Raw genomic sequence first — 20,321 nt, 5'->3', positions numbered from 1 at the left:
TTGGGTCGAATCAGTGACGCATGCACGTCAGGTCAAAACCAGGCCATTTTCGTGGGTCTATCTACCTGACAGGCATCACGATGGAAAGCAACCATCGTGATGCCACGCCCCCACATGCCAGTCACTAATTCCTGCTGTAACAGGCTAAAACATAAAAAAAACCTTTCCCTGAAAATGAAATTGAGCCTACTTTAAAGGCTGTCATCCAAACAGTTATCACGTATTAGTCTACCGTCTTGTAAAATAAAAGACTTATTAGTCTACCCTAATTCCGGACTGTGACGTGAATGTGCCAAATGCGTCCTTCTTCTCTGTGTTAAAATAAACCATTTATTTCGTTAATTATAGGATCAGAAGGTAGCCTATCCGTCTTTCACTGTAAGGCTTGTATTTCATGCATTTAGCAAAAGTCCCAGACAGCAGCGGAGTGGTAATCGGGATTCGTTATTTGTAAAAGTGTTTTTACTTCACCCTCCTATAGCCTGGACTGCGCGATTGCAGCCCTTTACTTTCACTTCCCGCCGCCCTCATAGTCAGCATAGACGGTAGCCTGATAACGTGGGATGCTGCATAGTAGGCTACTAATATTTTAAATGAGTGACCACGATAGTAGTCTTAAGTAGCTTTTTTGCTGTGTCCAGCGAAGGCTGGCAATGTGTAATATTTCGCTGGTTGGTGCACACGCAAGTGTTCAGATTGATTGTCTATCCGTCTTTCACAATAATTCTTGGATTAGATCTTCCACACAACTTCGGTAGCCTGGTCAGTATGTCTCTCTTAGCTGTCCGATTTCATCAGGCCGTATAGCCTATATAATATATATATTTTTTTTTTATGTAGAACATTATAAATGTATTTCTGTACAGACATACCTATAGGCTGTTTACTACACTACCCCCCCCACGATATCATCGTCCATCACGATGTTTTACTGTACACATCGTCAAATGCCAATTTAGGCGACATCGCCCAACCCTAGTCTATCACTAGGTGGTAGTCTCGCCAGGTCTCGCTGAACACTTCCCGGAAAGTTCACACATGTAAGTAACAGGCAACACTTCATATTTCATGAAAGACGTTATATCTCCATTTCTAGAAAAAAAACAGTGATTTTGGTGAAAACTAGCCACTGTTTAGCTTGGGATTTCTCAGGAACAGAGGTGTGTAGAAATACACGGTTTGCACCCACCAAGAGCTTAAAGTTTCACCTTTTAATCGAGCTATTGTATGTGTTCATAGCTATAACGCAGACTATGCTATGGCTGTACAAAAATCAACAATGGTCTAGATTGCTGGCACTCTAGGACAAAGCTCCCGAAAACAGCTTGGCATTCAATGAGTTAAGATATATAACTGGGGAGCGAGGCAGCAAGTGCGGTTCGAAACCGAAAAAACAAATTCTGCTGCCTTCTAAGATATTTTAGAATTCCCAAATAACGGTCATTTTGGAGCCAGCTTCAATGCACACTTCATGCTCCCTCCTACCTATGTGTACATATGTATTTACTCAAGGACAGTAAAAAAGACCCTCCCAAGATAGGTGAGCTAGGTAATGTAGATCGGGTAGGTAATGTAGGTGGGGTAGGTGAGGTGACACACTGACCAGGTAGGTGCGGTACAGTAGGTGAGATAGATGAGGTAGGTCAGGTAGGTGGGGTACAGTAGGTGGGGTAGATGAGGTAGGTCAGGTAGGTGGGGTAGGTGAGGTGACACACTGACCAGGTAGGTGGGTTACAGTAGGTGAGATAGATGAGGTAGGTCAGGTAGATGGGGTACAGTAGGTGGGACCTTAGATGATGTCGGTGGGGCAACAGTAGGTGGGCAGATGCTGTTTACGCTAAGACGAGGTAGGTGGGGTACAGTAGTGAGGTAGATGAGGTAGGTCAGGTAGGTGGGGTACAGTAGGAGAGGTAGATGAGGTAGGTGAGGTAGGTGAAGTAGGTGGGGTACAGTAGGTGAGGTAGATCAGGTAGGTGGGGTACAGTAGGTGAGGTAGATAAGGTAGGTGGGGTAGGTGGGGTACAGTAGGTGAAGGTAGGTGGGGTACAGTAGGTGAGGTAGATGAGGTAGGTGAGGTAGATGAGGTAGGTGGGGTAGGTAAGGTAGGTGGGGTAGATGGGGTAGGTGAGGTGACACTGAAATAAAAGAAGTTAAATGAGAGTGCAACAGAGATAGATAGGCTCCTCCTCCGTTCTCAGACAGCTGCCAACTTGTTTCAATCAATGTGCACAAGGGTGTATAGGCATGTGCTGGCCTCCATGAGGTTCCATATAGGCATGTGCTGGCCTCCATGAGGTTCCATATAGGCATGTGCTGGCCTCCATGAGGTGCCATATAGGCATGTGCTGGCCTCCATGAGGTTCCATGGCAGCATAGCAGTCTTACATTCTTTCTTCTCTCTTTCTCTCTCTCCCCTCCACTCCTCCTCTCATCTGTCTCACCCCCTCTGTGAGGCGCTTTGACAGGTTCACTCTGTCTTGACTCTCTCTGAGGTGCTTTGACAGGTTCACTGTGTTGACTCTCGTCCGTCTGAGACTGTCTCTGAGGCGCGCTGACAGCTGAGCGCCGCTCTGTGATCCCATTCAGCAGGATGCTGAGGGGCCGCCCCAGGAGTCCACTTCCTGTTCGCTCTACGCTCCCTCTCCTACGTCACCAGCGCCACATGATTGACAGCTGAAGGGCGGGGTAAAGGGAGCTGAGCGTGGGGTAATTAAGCCAGACTGCTCCACTCCACACAAGGACACTGAGCACAGGATGAAACAGCTGATCGCTGTCAGAGTGAATCATGAAGTCCGGAGACTGATCACAATCTTTTACCTCAACAAGGACCAATGACAGCCTGTCACCTGAACAATGCCCAATCACAGCCTCTCAGCTGAACATTGACCAGTCGTAAACCAATCACAGGTTCTTGTCTGATAACTGACCAGTTCCAAGTCTCTACTGGCACAATGAACTACTCTTCTCACCAGAACACTGAGTTCCTCTAGCTTCTCACCAGAACACTGAGTTTAGCTTCTCACTAGAACACTGAGTTACTGCTTCTCACCAGAACACTGAGTTACTCATCTCACCAGAACACTAGCTTCTCACTAGAACACTGAGTTACTTTTCTCACCAGAACACTGAGTTACTCTAACTTCTCACCAGAACACCGAGTTACTCTAGCTTCTCACCAGAACACTGAATTACTCTAGCTTCTCACCAGAACACTGAGTTACTCTAGCTCAGTGGTCCCCAAACTACGGCCCGCGGGCTGGATACGGCCCGCCACCTCATTTCGAGTGGCCCCCCAAAACATGTCCGCGGTATATAGTATCTGGCCCGCATGGGAGTACGACATCGTCAAACTATAACTTCCGTAATTTCCCCCATTCATTCTCTATGGCGAGTCTTAACAGTACACATGTAATACTCTTTTTGTCCACTGGTGGTTGTTTTGGCGCTGTTTTGCGTTTGCCATCGAAAACGGAATGAAACGTAGGCCTACCTGCAAACAATGCAAGAGGCTGACTGCATTAGTGCTCAAAGTATTCTAGAAGTGTATCAATTAATTTTTAATAACTAAGTCATGTCATATTTCTGGGACTTTCTGGGATAATTATTTCTAATTCGTTCAAATGTTCATACAAATTCACAAGTTCTCATCAGGTGAGTGAAAGTGGTCATTTCAGATGTTTTTGCCTGCACTTCATAAAACTCTCATAGTTTGAGAACTTCAAATTATTTGTAGGATATTGCTTGTTCACAACTTGAGCTGTGTATGCAAATACACAGAGTTCAGAGTCCACACATTTTGGATAAAATACACTTTTGGGACTCCCTGCTAATACTTTTGGGAATGTTAAAGTCTTTTTATTATTATTATTTTATTTGAGCTACATTTTACACTGATATGGCATGATGGCAATATAAACACAGCTAATAATGGTATTAAATTGCAGTAGCCTATGATTAAATGTAATGGAATATTCAACTAAGGTAGACTGCTGTTGTTCACAGCACTAAGCTATTTATGTTTACTAATATACTCAGAATCTCTGGCTCTCTCTTAGAGCCAGGCATAGTGAGCTGGCCCTCGGAAGAAAAAGTTTGGGGACCACTGCTCTAGCTTCTCACTAGAACACTGAGTTACTCTAGCTTCTCACCCTCACTAGAACACTGAGTTACTCTAGCTTCTCACCAGAACACTGAGTTACTCTAGCTTCTCACCACAACACTGAGTTACTCTAGCTTCTCACCAGAACACTAGCTTCTCACCAGAACACTGAGTTACTCTAGCTTCTCACTAGAACACTGAGTTACTCTAGCTTCTCACCAGAACACTGAGTTACTCTAGCTTCTCACCACAACACTGAGTTACTCTAGCTTCTCACCAGAACACTGAGTTACTCTAGCTTCTCACCAGAGGGGTATTCCAGAAAGGAGGTTTAACAAACACTGAGATAAAACTTAACCTTTGGGTTGTCTGAACCTGTGGCTTACTAAAACCAGAGCTGTCGGTTCCAAAACACCGTTACCAGTTAGTTCAATCAACCCTGTGTTAGATAACCTAGAGTTGTCTTGCTGTTCACGGCAAACTTATAAAGGCATCATCTATTGAGAGTCGAAACTATGAGTGAAACCGTGAAACGAAGAGCACCGATTTTTTCAGAGGCGGAGTAGTCGAGGCTTACGAGGAGAGAGAACTGTAATAACAAAAAAAAAGAGCAATACTTAAGCCTGCTGACCATATAAGCCTAACTGACCGTGTCAAATGCGATGTTTAAGATTTATATCATATCATATCTATTTAATGTCAAAAGCACAATTAAATAATTCACTGGACATCACGTATTGTATTGACTGCTTTCAATTATGCTTTCTTAAACTAGCCTACCTTGTCACAGATTGAGTGGGCCATAGAATTCTTTGAGAATCCCAAATGCAATTTTCTATTTTAACGCTGGTTCTGCAGCTGTGGGCCAAGTTAAACTTTTTAAGCTCCATCATCGGAAGGGTGAATGTCGGAAGGCATGGGTAGCCTATTGGACACATTTCGGTGCACATTTGGAAAATGTAATGATGCTGACCTGCCAGTTGGTGAAACTACACTTTAATGATCCTCGTGGGTTTGTGTCCAGGAAAACGAATGAAGTTGCGCGAGGAACTGCTTTTTAGCGCAAAGGCAAACTTTTTACGCACCAACCGACAGCTTGCCGATATGCTCTATGCCTCCAACACTACAAAACTCCCAGTCGGAGAGCCGTGTAGCCTATTAAAAAAAATATTTTATCCCAAATGCCATCAGCATTCTTAACCAGACTTAGTGACAACATGCATACCCGGCTGATCTGTACAGCTATATTTAAACTTATTTATTAATTTTCTATAGGCTATGTTTCCCCTTTTTTGTACTGTACTTGTTTTAATTATATCTTCAATGTGTCTGAGATGTTGTTTGTCCATCTGTCTGGTGAGCCAAACACAAATGTTCACTATGGCGTAGCTTAGGCTAGCTAGCCTACGTTAAAGATTTATTTTATTCTATTCTAATCCACGATGCGTAATGTAGGGATGGAGAATGCTTTTCAAGTAGCCTATATTTAGGATTCAGCTGAAAAACTCTAGCTCTCTTGAAAAACTCGTTTGGAAAAGAATGGAATGTGATGTCATGGTCTTATCGCCCTCTCACGGTGAATTGCACGGATGAATATTACATGATTTTGTGCTTCTTTGTCAATCGGACCTTCGTCAAAATGAAACGCCATTGTGTGACAAGAGTGAAAATAGCGGCCTGATTGAACATGCACTGAAATAACCGAACATAATTGAACATAACCTGAAGCTTCTACACTGGCTTCTCACCAGAACACTGAGTTACTCTAGCTTCTCACCAGAACACTGAGTTACTCTAGCTTCTAACCAGAACACTGAATGGGAGAACCTCCAAAAGGAACACTGATCACTTAGGCCCAGTTTAGACGACGAAACGAAACGATGCAACCGGTGATGTTGTTCTGCGTTTGACCCTGTCATTTAGACGCAACCGGTGATGTTGTTCTGCGTTTGACCCTGTCATTTAGACGCAACCGGTGATGTTGTTCTTATGCTTGACTCCGGCCATTTAGACGCGAACCGGTGATGTTGTTCTGCGTTTGACTCCGTCATTTAGACGCAAACGGAGGTTTTATCCCCCCCGCAAACAGAGTTTTTAAAAACTCCGGGCTAATGTTTTTTTTGGGAAAACTCTGTTTGTTTGTTTGCGTCTAAAGAGGTACAAACGGAGATTATGTGACGAGGCGGAGATTTTTAGTCAGTTCAAAAGTGAAAAAGTGATTCGTTGCGGTTGTTGATATTTTCGGGATTCTGATTGGCTAACATGGGCTTGAGCTTCTCGTTACACTGCCACGTACAGGTTTGGCATGCTCTTGGAGGCATATACCTGGGTTAGTGTAAAGGAAAACTTTTCTGAAACTGACAGGCGTGCACAATGTTATTTTTGAAAACGGAGAGGGTGAAACGTAGCATTAGTTCTTATCAATCACAGTCTCTCACCGGGACACCAGGCTCTTCGACTGACCAACCACACCCTTCACATGTACCTGACACATTCCCACCTGGACAAGGGGAAAAGTGCTGTGAGAATCATGTTCTTTGATTTCTCAAGTGCTTTTAACACCATCCAGCCCCTCAGATTGGGAGACAAGCTCTTGCAGATGGGTGTGGACGCTCACCTGGTAACCTGGATTACAGATTACCTGACCGAGTGACCACAGTTCGTCAGACTGAAGAACTGCCTCTCTGACACTGTGATCAGCAGCACCGAGCCACAGGGAACTGTGCTCTCTCCAGTCCTGTTCACCCTGTACACATCTGGACTTCTACTACAACACCGAAGTCATGCCACATGCAGAAGTTTTCTGATGATACTGCAATTGTGGGGTGTTACAGGAACGGGCAGGAGGAGGAGTACAGGAGCCTGGTGGAGGACTTTGTGCAATGGTGCAAACTCAATCATCTTCAACTTAACACTTCAAAGACCAAGGAGATGGTGGTGGATTTCCGCAGGTCTAAGCCCACTCTGCTACCAGTCCACATTGATGGGGTCAATGTGGAGATGGTTAGCACCTACAAGTATCTGGGTCTCCACCTGGACAATAAACTGGACTGGTCAGCCAACACTGATGCACTCTACAAGAAAGGGCAGAGCAGGCTGTACTTCCTGAGGAGGCTGGGCGGTCCTTCAATGTGTGCAGTAAGCTCCTCAGGATGTTCTACCAGTCTGTTGTTGCCAGTGTCCTCTTCTATGCAGTAGTATGCTGGGAGGAAGCACAAGGAAGAAGGATGTGGGGCGAATTGACAGGCTGGTAAGGAAAGCTGGCTCTGTACTGGGAGCTGAACTGGAGTGCATCACTTCACTATCTGACAAAAGGACCCTGAACAAACTGATCAACATCTTGGACAATGAGTGTCACCCACGCCACAGCACTATTGTTAAGCAGAAGAGCCTGATCAGCTGGAGACTTCGGCCACTGCCTTGCACAACTGGACAGACTGAGAAAGTACTTTGTCCCCAGGGCCATTGAACTGTTCAATGCCTCACTTAAGGGAAGAGGAGAGATAGACTTCTCTGCATAGTCTGTCTGCCTCTTCATCCCCTCCATGTTTGGTACTGTCTGTCCACTAGCCACTTGTATCACTGTCTTTATGCCTCACTGTTTGCGTGCTATATTAGCACATTAGCACATATGCATAACACCCCCCTCCATGCCACAGCCGAACTTATACATTTTCTTAAATAGTTAAATATATAGATATATAGACTTTACTTTACTTTATTTCTGCATTGTTGCACTGTTGACTTACTCATTTGCACCATCACCATGACCACTATCACCATTGCACTACCACCATGACACTCATTCACACAGAGCACCTTCGAGCACCTTACCATACCTTACTATGCACAGAGAATCACAGGCTCAGTCCCTGCCTCAGTCATTGCAAGCGCCTCTGATTTATTAATCACCACTATGTGGATACTGTTTTTAGAATTGATTTAGATTAAGTGTTAGTTAGTATAATTTGTATTTTTGTAATTTGTATTTTAGTATATTTAGCATATTCTTTATCTTCTACTGCCCTTACTGCTTAGTTGTGTTTTTATATTATATACTTTAATTACTCTTTCTGCTGTTAAAGAATGTGTTTGTGTTGTATGTATGCTGCTGAGACCTTGAATTTCCCCTGGGGATCAATAAAGTATCTATCTATCTATCCCTGTCAGATTCTCATTGGAACACTGCATACTGATTAGGCATACTTCCTACCAGAGCACTGACACGGTCACAGCTTTATCACAGGCCAATATGTGAACAGATTAAAGCTGACAGTTATGGTGGGTAGTGTGTGCTATGAAGGAGCACAATGGTGCCATGCTACTTGCCTACATGTGTCTGTGTGGCTACTTGCCGAGTCACCATAAGCCTGAATGTGTGTGTGTGTGTGTGTGTGTGTGTGTGTATGTGTCAGTGTCTCTGTGTGCAGTCCCACTCCGGTTCCACCACCTCCCAACTGGCTGAGGGGAGAAGGCAGCCGTGCTGCTGTTGTGTGTTGGGAGCTTCTGTGTGCTCCTGGGCGGCTCCCTAATCCGCTTAGCCATTTTAATCTGCTCATGGAATCATTTAGGCCGTCCAGAGACGACGTGTTCAGAGCACTCTGGCCAACACCTCTCCTCTCCCGGCTTTTTACTCCCGAGCGCAGAGAGTGGAGACACAATGGGCTGAAAGGGGCAATCAGAAGCAGATTAGCGGCTGTTAAGGCTCTCTTTCTGGGCTAATTTAGTGCTGCTCTGGTGGCCTTTTGTGTTGGATGCTCTCATTTACTGGCAGTCTGTCTGCTTTGTGGCTTTATTAACAGGCAGGGACCTCCGCAACGAGAGCAGCTTTATTAACAGGCAGTGACCTCCGCAACGAGAGCGTCCCCAGACGAGGGAGAGGGCAGCAGAGGCTAGGGCTGGGGTCAACGGAGCAGAGTATTCACACACGCACACACACACTGACACACACAAACACACAGAAGAGAGAGAGAGAGAGTAGGGTCTAAGATTTCTTTAGCAGATGCTTGAGCCATTTAGACTATTTAAAAAAATGTTTTTTAACATACAAGCCTAGGACTAGACGCGATACTGCAGCCGATGTACATCACACCCTGAACACGTTAAGATACTGCAGCTTATGTACATCACACCATGAACACGTACTGCAGCCGATGTACATCAAAGAGGACAAAGGAAAAGGAAGATCCAAACCAGAATGAATGAAAAAACAAACTGATTAAGATACGACTGAGGCTTCATGTGCTGGTACCCCCTGGTACCTGACAAATGTAGACACTAAGAGCAACTTCTGTGCAAGAAACACCAAGCAATAATCCCTTAGCCTAGGCCTATGTCTGCTAAACTCTTTATGAATACTTTAAACATATATAACCCAAAAACCTACCATTATTTTCACATCAAATTTAAGTGAATGACTTTATATTACTCTAATAATATTTTTTTCAGAACATTTTTTATAATAGCAATAAACAAGTAATAAAAATGTGATTCGGCAAACCAGCCCTCATAAAAACAACATTAAGTGCTGTTCACTTAAAAACACCAGGGAAATGTCCAAGTCACTGCATGTCAATGCATGTTAAGTTCCTCTATTTTCTTTCTTAAGTTTTTACATGAGTATAGCAACCTTCATCTTTTATTTATTTATTTATTTTTTTACCTATAAACAGTATACTCCCCCTTGGATATTTCCACTTTTACTGTTTTTATAAATGGAATCTTGATCAAGCTTGGTCTTTTTTACAATAATTTACAAAAATCCCCTCTTTAATGTCAAAGTGAAAAATTCTACAAAGTAATGTTAATGAATTAGAAATACAGTATATGATGCAAAATAAGCGATTGCATAAATATTCACCCCCTTCAATTCAGCATTGAGTAGATGCACCTTTGGCCACAATTAAAGCATGGAGTCTGCATGGATAGGTCTCAATTAGGCTTTCACATCTGGATACTGCAATTTTACTCCATTTTTCTTTGCAAGCTCTGCCAGATTGGAAGGGGATCGGGTGTGAAAAGCCCTTTTTAAGTCCAGCCACAGATTTTCTACAGGATTGATGATGTGCAGTGTTTGGTGTCCGCCAAAAATATCATCTAGTCTGATGACCAAAAAGCTTGATTTTGATGTTGCTCTCATCAGACCAACAAACCTTTTTCCATTTGACCTTTGAGTCTCCCACATGTCTTTGGGTGAAATTTAGTCCAGATTTAATAAGCGCTTTGCCACTCATCCATAGAGCTCTGCCTGGTAAAAAACTTGGGCAAAGGTGGCTGTACGCATAGTTTCTGCCATCTCAGCCGCTCAAGGTTTTATTGTCTTCAGAGTTGTCATAGGTGCCTTGGTGGCCCCCCCCACCATTATTCTTCTTGAATGGTCACTCAGTTTGTGGTGACGGCCTGCTCTAGACAGATTTGCACATTTGCCATATTCCTTACATTCATACTCATTGAGTGCCAAAATGCGTTGAGTGCCAAAAACGTAATATTACGCTTTTAGCTTTTTTTTTTTAATTACTTAAACTAGACACTCTAACACACCTTATATGTGATTTTTGGGAACTCTGTGATGAATGGAAATGAAATATATGACGATCGTGAAACTCATGAAAACGCACAATCTGGACATTTTATCTGGACATTTTATCATAACTCAGTTGCCGCTTTGGGTTGAATCAGTGACGCATGCACGTCAGGTCAAAACCAGGCCATTTTCGTGGGTCTATCACTAGGTGGCAGTCTCGCCAGGTCTCGCTGATCACTTCCCGGAAAGTCTACACAAGTAAGTAACAGGCAACGCTTCATATTTCATGAAAGACGTTATATCTCCATTTCTAGAAAAAAAACAGTGATTTTGATGAAAACTAGCTACTGTTTAGCTTGGGATTTCTCAGGAACAGAGGCGTGTAGAAATACACGGTTTGCACCCACCGAGAGCTTAAAGTCTCACCTTTTAATTGAGCTATTGTATGTGTTCATAGCTATAACACAGAATATGCTGTGGCTGTACAAAAATCATCAACAATGGTCTAGATTGCTGGCACTCTAGGACAAAGCTCCCAAAAACAGCTTGGCATTCAATGAGTTAATGATGGATTTCCCCTTGGGGATCAATAAAGTATATATCTATCTATCTATTTCACTGTACTCCAGGGAAAAAAGGTTTTGTATCAATCCCTACACTTATACTTTTCAATAATCTTTTCTTTGAGCTGTTTGGAGTGTTATTTTGTCTAGATTGCTGGAATTATAGCCAGGAATACTGATTGAGTGACTGGACCTTCCAGACACAGGTGTCCATATTACTATACTATACAGTACACATTCACTGCACTCAGGCGATCTCCATTTCAGTTGTGAGACTATCAGCACCAATTGGTTGGATTTAGCTCAGTCACTTATTTCTTATTTTACTCAATCGCTTATTTTGCATTATATAATTTGCAATGAATTAACATTACTTTGTAGAAATTTGCTTTCACTTTGACATTAAAGAGGGTATTTTTGTAAATTATTGTAAAAACAATGGCAAATTAAATTGAAAGAAAATATTCAATTTATTAAAGCAATAAATGGTGAAATATCCGGGGTGAATACTTTTTATAGACACTGTACAATTGATCTTCTTCTTCTTGTTGTTAATATATGAATATTCCATAATGACGGGTCACAATATGCATCCATGGTCACAGGGAAAGTTGCCAATCCTTTGTTCTTCTTTTGTCTTGTATCCTTTCTATCTATTTGTCAGGCATTTGTATATCTGTCTGGATAGTGTTTGACACATCTGCACTTTGGTCACTTTGTGATAGTCAACAGTTGTCCCCAAAAAAGTTCATTTGACATTTGAATAAGAAAGAGAGAAATAGGGAGAAACACAAAACATTTGGTGTGTGTGTGTGTGTCTGTGAAAGAGAGAGTGAATTGCCCTCTCCTATGTAAACTTTTCTCTGTGGCACTCCTGTGTGCTTTAGAGATTTTAAACAGTGGCTGAGACAGCTTAGTGGTAACCCCAGAGTTCATATGCGTATTAACACACACACACACACACACACACACACACAACCTTCTCCATTTCACACACTCTCTCTCTCGCTCTCACACACACACAGTCTCAACAACAACTTGATTAACGACAAACCCACACAGTCACACACATGCTTCTCAAATCAATTTCTCTCAATGAAACACAAACCAACATCTTCACACAAACACTCAATCAGTCATTCACACTCTCTCTGTTGCTCTACTTTTCAGATATGAACTCTTCTCTTTCTCAAAACATCTAATATAATCTCATACATGACTAAACAGGCATCTAATATAATCTCATACATAAACAGGCATCTAACATAATCTAATACACTAAACAGGTTGTTGACCGATTAGAACCCAAAGCTCTCAAATCTAGTCAACAAGGACCAATGAACAGTAATCAATATGACAGAATAATAAAATTGCATGCTGGGAAATGTGGCTCATGTCCCCTCATGTAAGCTTGTGTTCCAATTTGGAAAGCTAATTCAGAGACGCTTCATCCCCATGTGTTCAGCAGCGAGAGGTAATTCACAGCAACCTGCTGGCGCTCTAGCAGACTCTTGACTAGCGTCTATTTGGCGCCATCTGCTGTCTGAAGGAAAGACAGCCGGCATACCATCCATTGCCCTAAGAAAATGACAGACCTAGCTAACCTTCCAAAAACAAGATAACAGAAGTAGCCTACATCAAACTCACCTACCCAAACACCACCACCAATTAACAGCACCAAAAGGCCTTGGAGCGAAACAACCCCATGCCACGTCTGTTGTCACATCACCCTTAGTGATGCTGTTCGGCTCCCAGGAGAAGATGCTTGAAATGCTGTCTTAAGGCACCACCAATAACAGTTAATTTTTCCAAAAAACTTGCTTTTTAATAGTGAATATGGGTAGTAGATTTAAAACTGCCGGGGCAGTTCTAACAGGAGTAGGCCTACCAGATCAGACACTTAACCTAAACCTGCTTCAAAAGTAGCTCTGTTGTTTTCACTTTGGTTATTAGTTTCCAAGGACACCATGGCTTTTAGTTTTGGGAACACTTTAAATAAATATAATAATAATAATAATAATAATAATAATAATAATAATAATAAATAATAATAATAATAAAAATAAAATACATTCACATGATCTCATGAAGGAGAGGGTGAAATGAGTGTTGAAACCTCCAGTGTTGGATGCTCATCCCAGCACACCCCTGTAGTGGTAGGCCTGCACAACTCCACACTCGGAGAGCAACAGTACCCTCTAGTGATATTTCTATGCTTCAGCAATACGTTTAGCTTACATCAATTTCGCTACAGGCATACTCAAGTGAATCTTACCCGTATTAAACGTGGGTTTGTCAACATGGAATCCCGGACAACACCAATATGAGGACTCTCCATTGTCGGCAAACTTCCAGAATCTAGATTATTTAGCCAAGGGAATTCTGGTCTCATTGAAATACCAGGAACATAGGAAAGATGACAATGAGTTAGCGAAATATCTGGGTAGATAAAAGAAACGACTCATAGTCCTGTTTCTTTAGGCGATGAAAACGAAATAGGTTACCACGGTTGCAAGGTTAACTTACAGACAGCAGTCCTCTGACTTAGGCTACGTTGTCCCAGAAATAATGCAATTGCAATACAATAATGCAAATGCAATACAATCTCTAAACTACCACACGATCGATGTCATTTAATGTAATTTTTTTTCTTTACCAGCTTGCAAAAGTTAAAACAAGGTTTTAGGTAGCCTACGGTTCACGATGCGATACGATTAATAAAATTCCACTTCCGCTCTTTAATGTTTCCGCTGGTCGTTATGGAAACGCACATCAAACAATCCATGCATTCTGTTCCCAGATCAGAGTAAGCTACGCCCATGGCTACGCCAGACCATGGCACAAATTAGTTGCGCTCTAGGCCTAATCTTTGGTAGTAACTTTCTTTGATATGGCATGTACAACCCATAGGTACAACCAAAAGTAATCCTGATTCCAGGCAGTGTTGTCGCTTCCTGGTTAAAGGCACAATCCGTCAGGATTTCGTTTTATTTAATTCACACTCCACACGCCAATCCAGTTGGGGGCAGTATGTAGGAAAACAATGATGTCACAATGATTTGCTAGTGGTAGAAACGACGAAACGCACATTGCCCATGCCCTCCTCTCCTCCTCCCTCCCCCGTCTCCGTTTTCGCTACTGTCTATCCCTATAGAGTGGTGAAGTCCCGCCCCTTCCGTTTGCCTCCATGGGACCTATCTTTCAAAAAAATTTGAACGGCAGTCTATGGCGAAAAATAAATTATTTTCTGGTCCCGGTTGACTTGTGCCTTGAATTACCCATATGATGTTTGTCAATTTTAAAGACAATTTTTTCATGTAAAGACATTTGCAGTTTGTTTCAGAACTATTGAATTACAACATTGTGAAAGATCGTAATTCCAACGACTACAAACCCATCAGTCGCGCTAGTGACGTTAGGTCATTCACAGCCACACTAGATTGTATCAGCATACCAGCAACAGGTCTTAATTGGGCTTTCCTTGCCGAAGAAAATTCCATGAGTCAGAGGATTAAACACATCAGGTAAGTTGTATTAGATCCATAGACTGTACATTACATACTGTTAAGTGACATAGCAGGCAGCAAGATGCAACCGTTAACTAGCATAACAGCTCTTATCGTTTCATTACGTTGGTGACGTACATCGTTCGAGACGAGAGATGTAGTCCACTGAGTGGATTCGCACAAAACCAACATAACTTTTGAAGTCTATCGAACAACAGTACTTTCTTGACGTGAAAAATTATCTTTTAAATTCACACACATCATATGTGAAATTTGTGGCACAATTCAAACTGGACCAAAAAATAAATGTTATCTCTCCATTAACTCCCGTTCATAATTTTTTGAAAGATAGGTCCCATGGACCGGAAGTAGAAGGGGCGGGACTTCACCACTCTATAGAGCTTGTAAGTCCCGCCCATCCGCTAAACCCCCAGTGGACCTCTAGATTGAAAAATCGTCAATGCAAGTGAATGTGAGAAAATAATTATTTTCTGGTCCCGTTTGAATTGTGCCATGAATGTGAACATATGTTGTCTGTTTTTAATATAATTTTTCATGTTACGAAGTACAGTATATTATATGATTCTTCGCTATCAGTTGTGGAAAGACATAACGAGAAAGACTTTGACAGTAAAGTTGCTGCCTTATCTAACTGATTCTTTCAAACCGGCTGCCTTTTAAGATATCTTAGTTCCCAAATAACGGTCATTTTTGGAATCGATGCACACTTCATGCTGCCTCCTACCCATAATCCCTTTTTGCGGCAACGTCTGAAAACAAAAGGTAAACAAACATGGCATGACATCGGTAATGGCTGCTGAATCTGTTTAAAATGTCATTTGTGTGATCTTATTTTGCTTAGATTTTGCAGATTACAGATTAGAAATAAACAATTTACTTTCTGATTATGCCATTGTTGTAACCATTAATAATCTGGTCTGATATATCTGCCGGCCGAAACTAATTTATACCGTTAGCCTGCTAGCTTACGTAAGCTAATTTAGTTTAACGTCAGGCCTTTGCTAACGTCATACCGTAGTGTTAACCAAAGATTCTAGAGTGCTACGCTCATTTTTAAAAGATGCATTTAATCCAAATTCATGTCTAGTGAGACAGCTCTCTATGTAGGGAGGGAGGCAGTAGGCAGCTGTCTCCCTTCTTTGGAACACACCCCACATGTCGCCTGTGACGTGAGCTAGCTCTAATCGCTAACATTAACTGAGATGCTAGTTTTGTAACGGCAGGAATAAACAAAACAAAAATATTCGAAACATGTCTAGCTTCACTCAACACATTAACACTATGATACAGTGTGATTGTAAAGTTGTATGGTTCACTGTGTTCAAAGTCGATCTTAATAACCCCAGAGAATGTCTAATAAGGGGAGAACTGCCACTCTCGGAAAACTTCCGGTTTCTGAACTGGTTGCAGTTCCTTCTGTGGTTCCACATGAGGGCGCTCGTCCACGAGTGCAGAATGCATGGAGGTCTATGGAGCTGTACCCCTCAAAATCCACTTTTCTTGGGATATCATTTTTTTTCAAGTAATTTGAGTATTACATTCGAAAGGAGAGGCAAAGAAAATACACTTGGTTGAGTATTATATTTTTTAAAGTCACTTAATTGCTCTAGAAAGCCTTTCAAATGTGTCAATGACGTCATTCATTAGCACAATGCTAGCGTGTTATGTGCAACAACGACCCAACCTGTAAGAAATCAAAAGGACATAAGTACTCGTTCATTCAACTTTTGACCTATAACCCATGTTGAAGTTATACAAACTACAATCAAATCTGAGATTTGTCAACGACAATCAGATGAAAGAGACCAATTTAGCTGTCTAGCTCCATTGACTCCCATTCATTCTGCACTCATGGCGATCGCCCCCAGTGGAACTCTGGTGGAACTGCATCCAAAATTCGGTACAATGGGACTTAATACGGAGTGGCAAGGCTCTCCGTAGACGGGCTCTGATAACCCTCTACATCTCGACCAACTGATGGTTGTTATGGGAAACTAGTTCGCTGTCGTCTAGCGGAAAGTTGTAGTCCACAAAGTGCTCTCACACAAAGTTTAACCGCATCAAACTTCTACCCGCTCAATTGTAGCAATCTTTACACGAAAATTTATATTAAAAATTCACAGACAACATATGTTCACATTCATGGCAAAATTCAAACGGGACCAGAAAATAATTATTTTCTCACATTCACTTGCATTAACGATTTTTCAATCTAGAGGTCCAGTGGGGATAGCGGAAAGGGCGGGACTTACCAGCTCTATGTGTCTATCAGAGAATGTCTCTGTGTCTATGGTCGCCGCCTAGAAAAAAAAACTCCTAAATCCGGAAAATGTCTTCTTCAAGCGGCTCACCCTTACCCGATCACTACATATAACAGTTTTTATTAACGTTCTGCTTTTCACACTGGTATTGTTGGTAATGAGACATTTAAGAAATAAATACAAATTTGCTAGCGGCATTTGGCAAGCGAGTCTTAGCAAAGGCTAGGCCTATGTATGGATGGATAAAACTGAAAATAGTAATAAGGTATTTTTTTCGGGTGGAGACTGACGACGAAGATTACATCCCCCCTGCATCGAGTCAGACAAGAGTGGGCAAACGTAAGGGCCAGGCAAAGAAGAAAAGGCCTGGGTGTCTAGTGTCAGTCCCAGACCTGGAGAGAACAGTACAGGGACGGCTCGAGCTGTCAGAGCAGCCAGAGAGCACGCTGACCAGCATAGGCGTTTGGAGAACAGTCACCGTGAGAGTCTGGCAGCAACACAGGTGTTCTTGCTACGTAGCCAGTAACTAAAATGCTCCATGTAGTCAGTGGTTACAGCCAATCATTCTGTTTACTATTAGAGGTCATTATTATTACCATTTATTACACGGCTCTTTATAATGCTGTAGAATGCTCCATTCACTCCGATGGGACTTCCCAACGTCCTACGGTCTGATCCTTTTTAATACCGGACCGTTGCTAAGTATAACCAGAGAATGTCAAGGAAAGTGAAACTCGGCAGGCCACGGCCAGCGCTGCATCACTGTCGGGAGATATGCCACGATAATGACCGCCTTACAGAACGTTATTCCTTACACAATCATCCTCTACAACCAACAATAAAACTTCCCATTCTAAGAGCACAGTGGCTACATTTCATGTAACATAAAGAATACCTGAATTATGACTAAAATGGTATGTTCATCTTTTCCTTTGCACCTTTAGGTGTGAGTTCATATTTAAAACTATGGGCACAAATGTCAAGAGCCAAAGCTACCACTTGAAATTACATTAGTTTAAACAACTCTTTAACAACAAATAGATTCTAAGAAGTCAGGAACAGGAGAGAAAAGCATGATGTTAGTATACCAATCTTGATCAAAGAACACTTTCAGGCACAACCAGGCGCCCTAGAGCATTCACCCCTCAGCCAACACCTACCTTAGGGCATCCATCTTGGGGGCCGACTGATCTCATGCAGCGGTTTCAGGCATCCCAGGGGCGGGATAGCCGCCCACAACCTGGCCAGGGGGGCCAGCTTGCTAGTGCCCATGGCCTCTCCAGACGCCCTCGTCGTTCCTGACAATTTCTGAGCCAGCCAGCCTCGCCTCTCAGCTCGATGCATTAAGGCTTGGCTGGCCTTAGGTACAGATCCATGGGTGCTCTCCACCATGACCCACGCTCAGACCTTACGTGCAGAGCTGTCCACCCTCCTGGACAAAAGGACGATAAGGGAAGTCTGGAGTTCAGACCCCCAAGCAGGGTTCTTCTCCCGTTATTTTCCTGTACCCAAGCACACAGAGGACCTACGTCCTATTTTAGACCTCAGGGGTCTCAACATACACCTCCGGTCTCTGAGGTGCAGGTTCATCACAGTTCCGAGGGTGCGGCAGGCCATCAATGCAGGGTACTGGTTTGCTGCCATCGACCTACAGGATGCTTATTTTCAGATACCCATAGCCAGGGCATTGTCGGTTCCTGAGGTTTGCGTTCGAGGGTCAGGTCTTCCAAGTTCCAAGTCCCCCCATTTGGAATCTCTCTGACCCCCTGAACCTTCAGGTGCATGGATGCAGTTCTTGCACCCATGAGGCAGAGGGGGCTCAGGATATTAAACTATCTAGATGACTGGCTCATCTGTGCAACCTCAGAAGTGCAATGCCGCCTACACGTGGGCTTGCTGTTGAAGTACATTCAGTACTTGGGCTTGTGCCCCAATCTCAAAAAGCAGGCTCCAGCCTTCCCAGGTCACCACCTTCCTGGACATGGTCCTGGACTCCAGGAGGGCAGCCATAACACTCTCACCGGTGAGACAGCAGTCGTTCGCCGCATGTCTCAGTCGCTTCACGTTGCACGCCCAGGTGGAGTGGAAACTCTGCCTTCGCCTTTTGGGCCTAATGGCCCTTCACATGCGCCCAGTCCAGAGGTGCCTGTTGAGCCTCGGTCTGTGTCCCCAAGGGCCCTCCCAGGCCAAGGTGACTGTGTCCCGCAGGCTTCAGAGGGCCCTACACTGGTGGAGAGATCCCGCCAACACCGAGAAGGGGAGTGCCATGGAAATGGAGATTTGTCACTGGGTCGTATTTACAGACGCATCCCCAGTAAACTGGGGCGCCATTCTCGATGGTCAGGGCATCAATGGTCTCTGGACGGACCCTTGACTATCCCAGCACATCAATGTCCTGGAGCTGAGGGCCGCTCTCCTCGCCCTCCGGCACTTTCTACCGTGGCTAAGAGGCCAACATGTGATGGTGAGGACCAACAGCACAGTGACTGCGGCCTACATCAACAGACAGGGGGGCTTGGGGTCTCCAGGTCTTTGCAGCCTGGCGACAGACCTGTGGCTCTGGGCTCATCCCCTGTTCAGCTCTCTCAGAGCCGTTCATGTGGGGGCCTTGAATGCTGCGGGCAACATCTTGTCAAGAAGGGGCCCACATCCCAGAGAGTGAAGGCTCTAGTTAGCTTCTTCCTATTCACAAAGGCTAACTAGCTAATGTTTTTTTAGCTTCTTACAATATATTAATTATTCAGTTAGCCTATACATAATCCTCACATAACAATCTTCACATGCCATTATAGATGTATTACATGGTCCTAAACAAATTGTTGTGATATTATGTTATAGTTTACCTGTTACTCCTGAGCATCATGTGAGGGGAGCGACATAATTGCTAAAAAGCGCCTCCTCAGCATATAGGTAGAGGGTGTGGCCTCATTCAGGGTTACATATGGGTATTTGTGTGTGTAGGGGTAAGGGTAGGGGTGGGATGGGCAAACATGTCATCATAGCACATTGACATCAAAACAATAGGCTCAGGTACAATATTAAATTAGTAGGCAAATCTAGTAGTAATAGCTTAAGAGTTTCAAGCCTTTTCTTCAAATACTAAATAAATAGTTAAAATACAGATAAATAATATAAATAGATTATTAAAATCAACCTTGCATCTAAACATGTTTCAAGCAAATTCTTCAGAAAGCCATCAACCTGTTTCATGGTCCTCTTTTTTCATGAATTACTCATTATCCGAGACAACAATTTTAACCGTGTACATTAATTTCAAGCATTTTCTCTAGTCTTGATCTTAAACCTGAGCATGCCATTGAATTCCCTATATGTGAAAACCTGTAAAAG

At 43.1% G+C, this 20,321-nt stretch overlaps 1 protein-coding gene across 2 annotated transcripts in view; it reads right to left on the bottom strand.

The window, feature by feature from the left end:
- The window catches only part of cfap77 (cilia and flagella associated protein 77), a 21,995-nt gene extending 8,068 nt beyond the window's left edge, over positions 1–13,927 (bottom strand). The window contains exons 1-2 of one of the 2 annotated variants that reach the window (XM_048242845.1): positions 13,712–13,927; positions 13,461–13,567 (exon numbers count right to left, since the gene is read on the bottom strand). In XM_048242845.1, coding sequence (XP_048098802.1) covers positions 13,461–13,523 — 63 coding nt within the window. In that variant the 5' untranslated portion in view covers positions 13,524–13,567; positions 13,712–13,927. Of the gene's footprint in view, positions 1–13,460 lie in introns of both variants that reach the window. The other variant, XM_048242844.1, reaches the window with a different exon arrangement.
- Positions 13,928–20,321: the final 6,394 nt, after the last annotated feature.

Source organism: Alosa alosa, chromosome 5 (genome assembly GCF_017589495.1).
Source record: "Alosa alosa isolate M-15738 ecotype Scorff River chromosome 5, AALO_Geno_1.1, whole genome shotgun sequence".
NCBI classification, from domain to species: domain Eukaryota; kingdom Metazoa; phylum Chordata; class Actinopteri; order Clupeiformes; family Clupeidae; genus Alosa; species Alosa alosa.
This window is presented reverse-complemented; position numbering and strand designations above follow the sequence as displayed.